Genomic DNA, 14,418 nt, shown 5'->3' with positions numbered 1-14,418 from the left:
TTTCGGGCTCGTAACCTTGCAGTTACAAACAGATGTCAGCATCGTCGATGATATTTCTCCACAAATTAACTGACAACACCCTTCACGACCTCCAAAATGTCTCATTATGTATTAATTATTTCAAGGATTTTAGTACCGCTACACAATAGGCTTCCGCTGAGTGTCCTTTAACAGTATTTACGATAATAAAACTATAATGACTGCTCTGTGTAAGGTTAATTACGATAATTACAAAATTGTCTCTTTTAATTAGTAAAAAATACGCATTTACCTTTCACATATCAAAATGATAAATAAATAAATCAAGTTTTAAAACTGCATATCCGTCTTTTAATTATAACATCTGAAGTAAGAGACACACGTTTATGTCCATTTTCATCAATTATTTCTTTAATTTCTGATGACCTTGTAGACAATGACATTTGCTTGACGTTATTCTTTCAATTTCTGTGCACATTTGCCCATGTTTTCCTCACTGGATTGAAAGATCACAAAGCGCCATTGTATACAAAGGCATTATCGTAATTTAAATTCCAGACTATCTACCTGTTTTTAAAAATTCACTTTTTAATGTTTTACATGTTACATTGGCTTTTTATGAAAAACGTATTTTTAGAAAGGCAAGGCCCTTATAGACATCTGACATAAACATTACATAACGACATATTTACAGAACAGCATGACATATACAACAAGATGTATTTGCGGTAAACACTATTTTGAGTGTGCGAATTGTGAGCAATTATCTGAAGCTAGAAATTCAATAAAGACACTTTATCATCATTGCTGATGATTTCCAAAAAAATAATGATCATCATTATGATGTTTAAAGTAATAGTCGTCTAAGTGCTGATGAAAAGAGATAATGTTTCCTTCCCTCAGGGATGTCTTGCACGATTTGATTTAGGGTAAATAAAATTATTCAGTATCTGAGACCGACAATAGAACTAGGGCATGTGAGACCGACAATAGAACTAGGGCATGTGAGACAGACAATAGAACTAGGGTATGTGAAACCGACAATAGAACTAGGGCATGTGAGACCGACAATAGAACTAGGGCATGTGAGACAGACAATAGAACTAGGGTATGTGAGACAGACAATAGAACTAGGGCATGTGAGACCGACAATAGAACTAGGGCATGTGAGACAGACAACAGAACTAGGGTATGTGAGATAGACAATAGAACTAGAGTATGTGAGACAGACAATAGAACTAGGGTACGTGAGACAGACAATAGAACTATGGTACATGAGACCGACAATAGAACTAGGGTATGTGAGACAGACAATAGAACTAGGGTATGTGAGACAGACAATAGTTTTAGAGTATGTGAGACAGACAATAGAACTAGGGTATGTGAGACGGACAATATAACTAGGGTATGTGAGACAGACAATAGAACTAGGGTATGTGAGACAAACAATAGAACTAGGGCATTTGAGACCGACAATAGAACTAGGGTATGTGAGACGGACAATAGAACTAGGGTATGTGAGACAGACAATAGAACTAGGGTTTGTGAGAAAGACAATAGAACTAGGGTATGTGAGACCGACAACAGAACTAGGGTATGTGAGACAGACAACAGAACTAGGGTATGTGAGACCGACAATAGAACTAGGGTATTCGAGACAGACAATAGAACTAGGGTATGTGAGACCGACAATAGAACTAGGGTATGTGAGACAGACAATAGAACTTGGGTACGTGAGGCAGACAATAGTACAATAGAACTAGGGTACGTAAGACAGACAATAGAACTAGGGTACGTGAGACAGACAATAGAACTAGGGTATGTGAGACAAACAATAGAACTAGGGCACATGCGACAGAAAATAGAACTAGGGTATGCGGGACAGACGATAGAACTAGGGTACGTGAGACAGACAATAGTACAACAGAACTAGGGTATGTGAGACAGACAATAGAACTAGGGTACGTGAGATGGACAACAGAACTAGGGTATGCGAGACAGACAATAGAACTAGGGTATGTGAGACAGACAACAGAACTAGGGTATGTGAAACAGACAACAGAACTAGGGTATGTGAGACAGACAATAGAACTAGGGTTTGTGAACTATCTCTAACAAGACATACAGTGGAGGTAATCAGAAACATTTTGTTTCCAGTTAAAAACTTTAAATTGCCTCAAAGCAATGGATGGACAGGAAACGAACAACACTGATAACTTTGGCCTTGCTTTAAGTAAATAACGCAACAGGTGACTGTTATATTATTGTACTTAATAAACAGATAATTAACTTATTCATAAATTAAAGTAGACACTTAATTTTCTTCCATTTGTTTTGATTCATTATGTTGATATTATTCATATCTTTTGTTAATAAAACTCCCAACATAATTATGTCTTTCCTTATTTTTATAACCTTCATTAAATGAACAAAAAGCATCAATTGCATCATAAACTTTAAATTATTACGAAAATAGTTTCTGGACTACTTGGCAACTGGTAAAACAAAACCGCTGAACACTTGCCTAATTATCTCATTCTGAACACTTGCCTAATTATCTCATTCTGTAGGAGTTTCCAAGAAAACGTCTACCCCGACAATGTGTCAAAAGATAAAAAAAGCAATGTTAACTAAATAATCTACTGGGCTTATCAGTTGAAAATAGAGGAATGATGACAAGCTACTTTCTTAACTGTCAGGAATTGAGCGTTATATCACCAGTGTATCTAAATAGAAATATAGGAGCTAGATAAAAGGGCAGTAAACTTGTATGATCTGTCATTCTGTTCATTCTTATGTTTTTTGCGCTACTCCCGGTAGCAGGTTGTATTTTTTATTGTAAATATTCGCTAAAATAATGTTACTGCTGCTGGAACAGGCTTTGTTGCGGTCAGTTACCTATTTGTATGTCCCGTCTACCGACACATTCCGTCCATATCAGTTACAGCGAAAAGTCACGTACAGCTTATTTGGTTAGTTCAACTTACAGTTGTACAGTGTACATTACGTCTTGGTAAAAACACAGTGATCACAAGGTTGGGCTAGCAAATGCCGCGGATGGCGAACATCTCACTACGGTTTCCGCTGCCACTATCCTAAAATCGTTACTACGGCCCTGCAACATGCATTAATTAGTGTTTTTGCCTAAATTTTTCATATTATTCATGTTTTGCGGCCAGAAAAATATATATATCACTACGCGAAATCAATGTACTTGAGTAAAAGTTATTTACTTGTGTCTCTCGCCTGCGGGACAACCTGTTATACGAACCCCGGGACGTTTCTCGGGATTAAAGCGTTATCAAACTCCAATTTATTCTATACAGATGACATTATCTAAATCCAATGAGCCCATTGAGCGATAATCCTTATGCATATGTATGGCACATCTTTAAAATAGTCACTGTTTTCATTAATCCTTCTTTATTGGGTATACATTATCCGCCAAGATTAAAATCAGCGAAAATGAAAATCCCAGCCAAGCAAAGGTGATGGGATTTATTGAGTAGAAGTATTATGCCGGACTTTTTTTTATGAAAACAAGTTCCATGGGCATACATCTTTATCAAATCTATTGACAGACAGGTGCAATAAGACTAACATGATGAAATGTATCTGTATGGTATACTTCCACTGCTGTCTTGTAACTGGTTTGCCAACGGTGTTCTGATTTTGAATCGAGTGCTATATATGGGTTATTTTCCTGCAATATCAATGACCTTCGCCGATCCGACATCATTATGCTCATTATTTTGTCTTATTTTGCAAAATATTATATATCTTGCGGGTCAAATCGGTCAAGTCCAAAAAACGGTCTGTACTGAATATATTTATATTATTTTCAGCCTACTATAGAAGTCCCATTTTGTCACTGGTGGGTTTCCTAATTGAAACAGTCTTGAAAATTGTATACCGCGTTTCACAATTGTAACAACTGAAGAACTATTAAGTAAGGTGCGATTCTCAGTTTCTGTTTAAAGTATTTGTCAACTATTTTACTTTAAAGAAAGCGAGTCCCATTCTGTCAAATAAGAAATATTTTTGCAAGATAAATATTATTTATCAACAGTTTTTTTGTGAGAATCCTATACAAATTAATACTACAGGTATTGTATATTATGTTGCAAAAAAGCTGTTAACGCAATAATATTTATGTTATTGTTTCACACTGTGCAGGGCGATAAATAATTGAATCTTCACCATTCTGGGAGTTAGTGGGAATAAAATACAGTAAATGCATTTAGCCAGTTAAACAGTAGGCTTGTGTAATTCTATTTGTAAGGACAGAGTAAGAAAATGTATCGCGTTCGATTAAAGTTTTTTCTAACATAAGATATGCCTAGACATGCCAATGAATAATAATTATAGGTTATTAGCTTTGTATCGGGAAATATGCACGAGTTCTTCAGTGGAAATATTGCGCGACTTTAGGAGCGCAATATTCTTCCGCTGAAGAACGAGTACATATTTCATGATGCAAAGATAATAACCTTTTTATTACATACGCATCTACACGTATAAATATTATGTAAATATCATATATATGTTCAATAGCCTGAATAGGATTGACAATACTGAACTAAATAGAAAAAATAGTGCAACAACACACACTGAATTACGTCACGCACCCGATATGAAATTCAGGCATCAGTGTATGGAAAAATATTGACGTTTCCGGTACCAGTGTAACTTAACGGGAAATAGAAACGAGTATGTAATAACTAGCTATTACATTGTTCTGGTCTAATTTGGATTTAACAATATATTAAAGATCTGCTTTATACTAGCCACTAGACTGAGTTTGTCACAAAATGTCGGAATTTTTTTGTGATTTTCTTTTATTTTATGTATCTATAGGAATAGCTAAAGGGGGAACGATGTAAAAGTAACAAATTCCAGTCTATTAGAGAACTGGCAGTAATATGATAATGGGCCCTAGGATATAGGCTGGCTGTATTCACAACTTTAAAAATGAAAATTCAAATAAAAACATATATCTCATAGTCTAGGAGCTAGTCTACTTAAACTATACAACGTTGATAAACCCGGTTTCATTAGGAAGATATAAGCCGTGCCATGAGAAAACCAACATAGTGGGTTTGCGACCAGCATGGATCCAGACCAGCCTGCGCATCCGCGCAGTCTGGTCAGGATCCATGCTGTTCGCTAACAGTTTCTCCAGTTACAATAGGCTTTAAAAGCGAACAGCATGGATCCTGACCAGACTGCGCGGATGCGCAGGCTGGTCTGGATCCATGCTGGTCGCAAACCCACTATGTTGGTTTTCTCATGGCACGGCTCATATATTTTTTTCTTTTTAAGGAAGAGAGGGTAATGAACATGCAAATGGGTTTTTCTTTCTTGTTGCAGAGACAAAACTGGAGGGGGTTTCTAAATCAGATACCGGCAGCATAAGCTGAATTTAGCACCCGATAAGGCTGACAGGATCTTTATTAATCAGATATTGATACTGGAAATTGCGATATTTTATTGAGTAGTCATACCTTAGGTGCAGGATATTTGTCAAGAGATAAAATTGTAGGCCTTCATTGCCCAGCCAGATACTGAAAATAAATGTGCAAATAATTTACGAAAATTCATTTATTTAAACGATTTAAGATTCTTTTTTTTTTATTTCATTCGCAGTCACTATTGAGGAACAGTTAGAGAACACGGGCTATTACTAACTGGTTAATCGGACAAGAACACCACTGAGCAAGTCGGGAACTCCTACAATGTTTACGGTGACAAAGTTTCTTCATTCATTAATAATATTTTATTCAGTTTTATCTTTCCGAAAAAGAATTACATACAATTATCTGACCACGCTGACAGTTTAAATTATGGCGCCTTGCCGATCTTTGTTTATCACGCAAACGGACTAGCCCATTTTACCGTTCAACCAATGAAATCGCGAGAAGTCAGACTGGTTCAGTGTTTATCGGAAAATCAGCTGGTCTACTTCTCGCGTTATCTCACTTGCACGGAACATTGTGTTATATTGACTGAAGTAAACGCTATTCAAACAGAACGTTTAATATCATCTAAAATTAGATTTATAGATAATATTTAAACATAGTGTGTTGTTAAAAATTTAGTTGGAATTTTGAATTACGAAGGTGAAGACATATTGTAGCGACGACGTCTGATATTTCAGACGAACTTTTTGACAACTTCAATGAAAATGAAGGATATTAAAGGAAATATGGATACAAATGTTACTGAAGAGTTTAGTGTAACAGACAATAACCATTTGACAAAGGCAGACGACAAATATATGGATTCCATAGACTTGTCTAACGCCTGCAGAGAATTTTACCAGACGAGAAAGAGAGCGGCGGAAGTGGTCAAGGAGAAACTGGCTAATTCCGGACGTCCTAGAACTTGCAGGAAGACAACTTCCATTGACGTTGCTATGGAAACGCTCAGAACTGAAATGGTAAGATAATTTAATATATTTTACTTCCAGAATGAAAAATACTTGTGTTTAGGGTTACTTGGCCCAAAATAGGGTATGTATATATAGGTATTTTTCTTTTCTTTTCTTCTTCTCATTTTCATTTCATAGAAAAATGAATACAGCTATAAATCAAACATTATGAATGAATTTTAATAAATGTTACCAAAATATTATGAAAGTATGAAAGTATATAAAATGTTGATTTTTATCAAGATGAAAAAGGGTTGGAAGTCAATTTTAGGGTTGGTAACCAAAAACACAGGTGTTTTTCATGCCTAAACGTCAAATGACAAATTTTGACTCGGGTAACACATTAATGTTTATTAACTTTTAAGAATACTATGATGACAGCTAAAAAGACTACCTGGCTATCTATACCAGCCTCTCTCTGAGTTACTTGGTTGTCTTTTCTGAAAGAAAGCTATCTATTTGAAAACACAACATAAAGAAATTATTTTTTTACGTTTGAAACCATTTTATTTGTTAAAGTCCTGTACCACTTACGTATAATGTGTAATGGATAACTAAGCAAATTTTGGTTAGTTTCCTTCATTAAACTCCAGTGAAGTGTTTTCAATTGGCCATGTTATAAGAGCTGCTCTTATTTCCAACTTGAAGTGATAAAACTAAGGATGTTCTACGTCCTCAAAGAGGCTCGTTTACACGATGTTTATTGCATCTGTGCGTGTTTTGGGAAATATAAATGAACCTTAGAGATACCGCAGCCAGACACAGTAACACACTAATGGATTTTTTCAGACATTGGTGCCAGTTCTGCTAGATTAAATGTCAGAAAAAACAGCACTGAAATAGATTGTTTTTACTAGAAAACGTTTATTCTTGGATTTTTATTGTTCCAAAAATACTCACTCGAGAACAAAACCAAAAATATTTCATGTCTTAAAGAAAATGTTACTTAGGAAAAAAACATACAGGTATAAACTTAGAAAGAAAGAATGAAACAATATAAAGAAAAAAGAAATTAGTAAAAACAAATAACCAACTGAATGAATAGATGTAAAAAAAAACAACAGAAAAATATAACGAATTGCAAATTTCTCCGATTTTTACGATTTTTTTTATCATATTTAATCATGACAGTGCAACTTTGAGGTTTAATAGAAGATGTTAGCCTTAAGGTCCTGTCATTGAGAGCCATAAATGTCAAATCTAATTAGGACAAATCATCGTGAAACATTGATCGTAAATCAAAACCATTTCTCATCCTTTTATCATATATTATCTATCGTATCCGATTTCAGTACTATCTAGAAATACTTAGACGTTTTTGATATGTGACAAATGGCAAAATTTACTAATCCCAAAGTAATTGAAATATTTTCGTAAGTCATTATATGCCTATTTATACCTATGATTTCCTTATTATTCTATGTTTTCATTCTTGCGAGAAATGATGCAATATTAACTTTTAAGAAGAATTTGGATAAAAGTATGTTAAATAAAATTACATAGTTTTTTGACATATCTTTATAAATAAACTCGTCAAATATTTTCATTTTACACGGATTATGATATAAAGCGTGAACATTTAAAATGAAATATTTACTATATATAATTTAGACGTAATGCGAAATTGAATATTATGTTATTTAGGCTCCGCCTATTAGCACCAAACGTCTCTCATCACCATTAGCACAAATACGTTCTACAAACTTGCCAGACCTGCTATAACTTGACGGGCAGCACCTTATTATTTGTTCCGTTGAACGATTACAGACCTTAGATTTGATAAACAAATCTATAATTATATTTCCTACATAATTCTATGCCGTAGTACTTATAGCCGGTGCAATATTTGCAGATCAAATAAAAAGCTTTCATCTAAAGTAAACAAAATTTCGTCTGCAACTATTTTAGAGTTCTGAATTCAATAACAAAAAAAAAAAACCCCAGACGCATTAGTTTCACAAAGAAAGTCTATTTTCAACAGTAAAAATATTGAAAAGGACAATGAATATAATAATGGAAGATTCGATGCTATATGAACCAAGGCAGTGAACTGGCGAAAATCATTATTTGGCAAGCATTATAACTGAAGAGTTAAAAAGAGGTTTCATTCACAACTGAACACTATATATGCAAAATTATTTAACCTGTAACACTGAGTTCTCCGCGAGTAAAATGTACAACTTCCCAACTTAGTTTAAAATGAAGGACTATAGTGTCTCTGAACACGGATAACATTCTATTCTACCTGTAAATCGTCGCTTCCTCTGTTGTGGCTTAACCATCTATTTGAGACTGTTCAAAGACCTAGATTGGTGTTAAGACAGAATAAAATCACCCTATCATAAAGTTTATCTAGTTTAATTCTTCCAAAATACCATTGACGTCATTAAACTAAATTACCCAGTAAAATTCGTGACTTTGCTAATCACCTAATTTGCATGGTTTTGTAGGGATAATGCTGCCAGGTTGTTGTAAGAACCACGAGCTTTTTGTTCATATCCAGTATTTTTTGCTACAGAAAAAAAAAAAAAAAAAAAAAAAAAAACTACTTCATTTTTTCCTGTTCATTTTAGTACGTAAAGGGCTAAGTCACTGACGATGATTTTTCAAATTCTTCGTCCTATTTCTTATCATCGTTTTGCACGATGAATATTTGTGTGTTTGTCCTGTTATCATTCGTTGCCCTGTATCTATGTATGACTCAACTATATTCTGTTTGTTTTGTTGACAAAAGTAAACGTAAATTGTAAGTGGAATTTGCGGGTCGATATACAAACCCTCCAAAATGTCCTTAAACACGTAAAACATATCGATTCCTGAAATTGCTTATATCAAAACGTATTTAATTACACCGCGAAACAAGATACGAAACCGCACACTAAAACCGAGATCTATTTTTATATTTTCATTTTCAAATATTTATATGTCTCCCGGGTAATTGGGGTTTTCTTGTTCTGAAAAAAAAACCGTATAATATCATACGTGCAACGGAAGTAAGAGCTTCTTACCAGCGTGTAAAGGAAATAAATGATTAAACTGAAACAGCAAGATCACTTTTAACTTTTAAAAAATTCCGAGAAAGATTTAATTAAGACTATTCATAATTATATTCTTTGTTATCAAATTTTCATGTTTTGTGGCAAATATTGAAATGAAGATGTCAATAAAGAACGCCTTTAAAGTCCTTACGTGACTGAAGAACTCTTTTAAAGACAAATTGTCATTGGTCCCTGATGAGAGACTGCAATGTTTAAAACTGTACTTGTTTGACATTTCAACCGGTTATGTAATAGTTCATAAAGTACTATGGATTTACATTGCATCGTTTCACAATAACTTGGTTATCTGCTGAGCTATGGAGGTAATAAGTAATTACTTAAATATTTGGATTATTCAATGTAATATAAAGATAATGGCATAATCTCTAAATTTGCCCGTATATAGGTTAGATATACAGTATAATATATAAATATTACAATCATATTATTATTATATTCGGTCAGTATGGCGATCATATTTGTAAATATTTGTATACATTATCAGTGCTAAAGAAAAACAGAGATTTCCAATTAGTTTGCATTGCAAATTGATAGCCCTGAACTTAGTTTAAACGAAACGTACTATGACCATGATATCAGAATATGTGCTGCTGATTTTGGATCCTTCGGGGAAGGAAAGTTATAGACTTCATCTGTATCAGAGTTACGGCCCGTAGTCACCGTTTTATACTGTGTACCATCATTACCGTGTTAAATGATTACAGCTGTAGTTGTCGTTCCTTTTCTTTCATTGATATATTTTCGTCCGATTAACATGTACATTTGTTTAATAAATAAACGGCTCAAAATTCTATTAAGTTCACCCTTTTTATGACACACCTGTTCACAAAATGTAAATTCAATGTCAGTAGTTCAGGGTACCATCAGCATTATTTCATTAATTGGAGTGGCACGACCACATACCATGGAGACAGGCTGTACATACATATCTCATTTTTACAAAATCAGTATCATGTAAAAGATCAAAAAGTCATTAGAATATAAGCGCATCCCGCGGTTATTTAGATTAAGCGTTTCCTTTTGAAGGCTTGACTTGTATCTATACGTACCAATCAAAATTGATTTTAACATTAAATTGAAAACTTGAGAAATATGTGCGGAATGCGCTTAATCGATTTCTTTCAAATGACTTTCTCAACTATTTAAAATGTGTGGGGGTTAAATCTGCATCCTTGTTCATTCCATTAAGATTTCGACCGCAGTGACGCAAAACTGTCCTCCATTCGTGTACGTGTATAATTAAATATTTTTTTGTTTTATAAAATGATAAATGAAATACTGTGGTAAATTCATGTCAAGAAATTTGATGTTTTGTACATATTTCATTCAGCATGCTCTGATTATCTTTGAATCACTGCCTTAATTTATCAAACTTGTCTTAAATACATTAATTATAAAATAAATTGCAACAGTATAACAGTATAGGAATTACCCGCTAACAAGTCAAGTAACATGTCTGGGTCAAGAGGTCAGTTAAACGATTGTGACGGGTAACTTAAACTGCCCGGCGGCCGAAGTGTCGTAATAAAACGTAAAGATGTCGCAATTTTCACTACAGACGAAAAATGTTAGAATATTACACGAAATTAGTCATACAGAAAATAAATTGTCGACTGTTTTTGTATTTAACTTTAAGCAACATGTTATGAAGATAAAGTAATCATTTCTCAATCCATTTTCCCTTGCATTTTCAAGTCACTGAGTGGGTTTTTGATCAGGTCGAACGAAACATATCCTGAAAAATAGTGTCGAACTATACATCGTCTTTTTCAGATAGGGATTCTGTAACCCAGCACAAGAATACTTTTAAGAATCTTTTTTTTTTGTGTATGTGAAAAAATAGGGCCGCCAAGAGAAATGAATAGTTTGGTTTACACGAACCACACATCCTTTTTGCCGAACAAAATGTTTTAAAATTAATTAGAAACATACCAGATATAAATGGGTGCATTTTTTCCTGAATGGGTATTTTATTTCACATTTCATGCCAGGCATTTCGTTTTCGTGCCATTTTCATTCACGTGAACATATCGTGTTGCAGACTAATGAATGTGTGATGATAGACGGGAATTTTGATTAGTATCTGTCAGAATATTTTTGTTGTTTGGGTTACTGTAACTTATCCCATTTTAACATTTTTCTTTGGGATAATTTACATCTTTTGAAGTAATTCATTTTTTTGTAGAGTCAGGTTGCGGGAAAGGTTAATTCACAAGTCGTTTGGAATGAAAAAAAAAAGACGATCTGAATGCATTTTAAGATCAACTGAGCGAAGACTATCTCGTTTAACCAATGTTGTAAGGTTGCCTGTTTTTTTTCCCTCAGTATTCAAAAAAAGAAACAATTGTAAAGCTTTGAATGCATTCGATGTGCAAGTCCTTTTACTAAAACATGAACATGTTTCTCTCAACTGCACCCGCCTGTCCTTCCTGTATGGAAGTTTTTAGCGTTTTTGGAACATGGGCATCCTCTCATATGACTGATGCAAACTAACAAACTCATGAACTATCACATTTTAGCAGAAATCGTGCACGTCAGAGTTTGATAAGGTCTATGTATATCCGCAGATAACATAAGCATGTTTGTTTACATTTGATGCCAGTTTTTATTTCGTTTTAAATAAACATTTTGTTCTCGTTATAGGCTTCATTGATGGATCAAGATCTTTCATTGATGAAACAACTTCTCACGCTCAACGAGACCATTGAAGATTTAAAATGGCAGAAAAAGTATTACCATAGCCAGTCGTCACTTCCGGATAGCTCGTGCGATCTCAGCAGATCTGATTTGTCAATTTCTGATACGGACATGTACGAATCTGAAAACGAAGTTTTACGTAAATACCCGACATCTTCTCCAGTCTCAGTACACTCAGTAAAAGACATTGAAAGCAGACGAAGTTGTCGTGCTGAAATTGCAGATCTAGAAAGTGACAGTTTTGAAAAGTCTCAAATTGACCTTTATGAGTGCCCTTCAATCGACACGACTTTACTCACAGAAGACTTTCAACGATTTTTGGTGGGAAGCTGTTGCCACGAGGAACAAAATTCGTTTGATTCCGGTATACACGAGCCTGCAATTCGGAAACAAATCCCAGTGTAGCAAATTAATTAGTAGACGTGAACATTCGACAACACACTGGTGATTTCCACCTGTGACATCGTTCTAGTCGTGTGACCCAAAGCTAGATGGCTAGAAATTTAGATGCCAGTAATCAAACGAGAACATTATTAACATGATGTTCAATAAAATTATGATTTTTGTGTGCCTAACTATCGACAAGACACAATCATTTGTTGTGTTATATTAAAAGCATTTAGATTTTAAATGCCAGGTCATGGGTGTTTTCCACGAAACATCCGTGCGATTCAGCATGGCATGGTACCAGTCGTGGCACGTGATGTATAGACTTCACGTGCCTCTTCTTCACGAGAGCTTTTCAAAAGCTATAAATATGACTGAAGGAAAACGTGGTCATCGTGGTCATATATATATATAGACCCTTTTCTCGGTGAAATATGTCTCCATGAATTATTTCGTTTTTCGCAAAAACGCCGAGACAAGTGTTGAGTAGAGTAAAAGAACTGTCAGATCTACAACAGAATTTTTTATCATATTATTTTACGCATTTTCATTTTATGGCACGTGCAGAAATTGGGTCAGTTGTACGCTCGCAGCTGTTCTTTTCATTTTGACTTTTCGACTCAAGTTTACACAAAGTTAATTCTAGTATGCTCTTAATTAAATTTTGTTAATTTTGGAAAGACCTGAAAGAATGTTTTCATTTCGGAATGTACACGTGTTTACACGTTAGTAATGATTATTTTATTGCGATAGAATACCATATTGTTTACATTTTGTACAATGTTTTGCTGCTTTTAGTACTTGTTTTAACTTTAAACTTCAAATTTATGTTATTATATAACTAGTATTTTAATGTCTGCGTCATATTGTTTGTGTTCAGTTGTCGTATAAATTAATCAAAACTGTCAGACGTCTGGTATATTTTAGAGAAGATCGTGCTTTACCTTTTTAAGAAACATAAAGAAATCTGTATTTTGTAGATTTATGCTTGTAGTTGCCTTAATGACCTGGATTTCTCGTGTTTCTTGGTTTCTGCACGTGTTATGTATGAAAATATAAATGTTTATATGTTATATCATATCAAGGTAATCAAAACTGTTAACAATTTTCTTCTCAAGTTAAGTCATGTGATGATATAGTATCTTATATTGTTAACAATTATGACTTCCTCACTTTGTGTTAAGTTACATAAAAAAGAACTAAAGTAGCCATTAAGAAGTGTGTTAACAGGTGAAGTACATTCTGTATGTTATAGAGGACATAAAGTACAATGTAGTATGTACATGTTTTTTTTGTAATATAAGCTTATAAAGTCACAAGTACATGGGTGTAGCAAGTCGGATTTTTATGCAAATTTGAAAATTGTTCTATGTTGGGGACAGAAAGAAATCATGAAATTTCAAAATACATATCATATCAAACATCTCGCTTTGATGATTAGATAGGTAATGTATATTTATATCTATGTTAATTGATTATTTATTACTTTAGATTTAATTCCTGGAGTCATACCAACTTTCCGAAATGGTCCCCATTCACTAATCGAATACGTGCATGCGTCATGTACACACTTTATGGCTATTTTGATGCACAAAAAAACTTATGTAAGTGCCCAACCACTACAAAAATACTAACAAGTGACATGCAAGTGTTTTTCACTAACTGTTTAGTTTTGAAGTAGACTTCAAGTGGTGGCACGAGACTTCAAACGAAGACTGCTTCAGACATACAACCGGTCTGCATTAAGTGTTTGTTTATGACTTATGAAATATAAATGTATACAATCAATTTGATCTAACTGATTGCTTAATATAATTTATTGTACTGAAGAAAGAAGAGAAAAACAAAATAAAATTGAAAACACAG

At 34.0% G+C, this 14,418-nt stretch overlaps 1 protein-coding gene across 1 annotated transcript; it reads left to right on the top strand.

The window, feature by feature from the left end:
* The first annotated feature begins 5,938 nt into the window (after nt 1-5,938).
* LOC123525467 (uncharacterized) lies at nt 5,939-14,418 on the top strand. Its single transcript, XM_045304530.2, has 2 exons — nt 5,939-6,418; nt 12,112-14,418. The coding sequence occupies exons 1-2, from the start codon at nt 6,158-6,160 to the stop codon at nt 12,568-12,570; spliced, it is 720 nt and encodes a 239-aa protein (XP_045160465.2). The 5' UTR covers nt 5,939-6,157; the 3' UTR covers nt 12,571-14,418.

This window comes from Mercenaria mercenaria, chromosome 3 (genome assembly GCF_021730395.1).
Source record: "Mercenaria mercenaria strain notata chromosome 3, MADL_Memer_1, whole genome shotgun sequence".
Lineage (NCBI taxonomy): Eukaryota > Metazoa > Mollusca > Bivalvia > Venerida > Veneridae > Mercenaria > Mercenaria mercenaria.
Note: the sequence above shows the minus strand (reverse complement) of the source record. Positions and strands in the feature narration are given on the sequence as shown.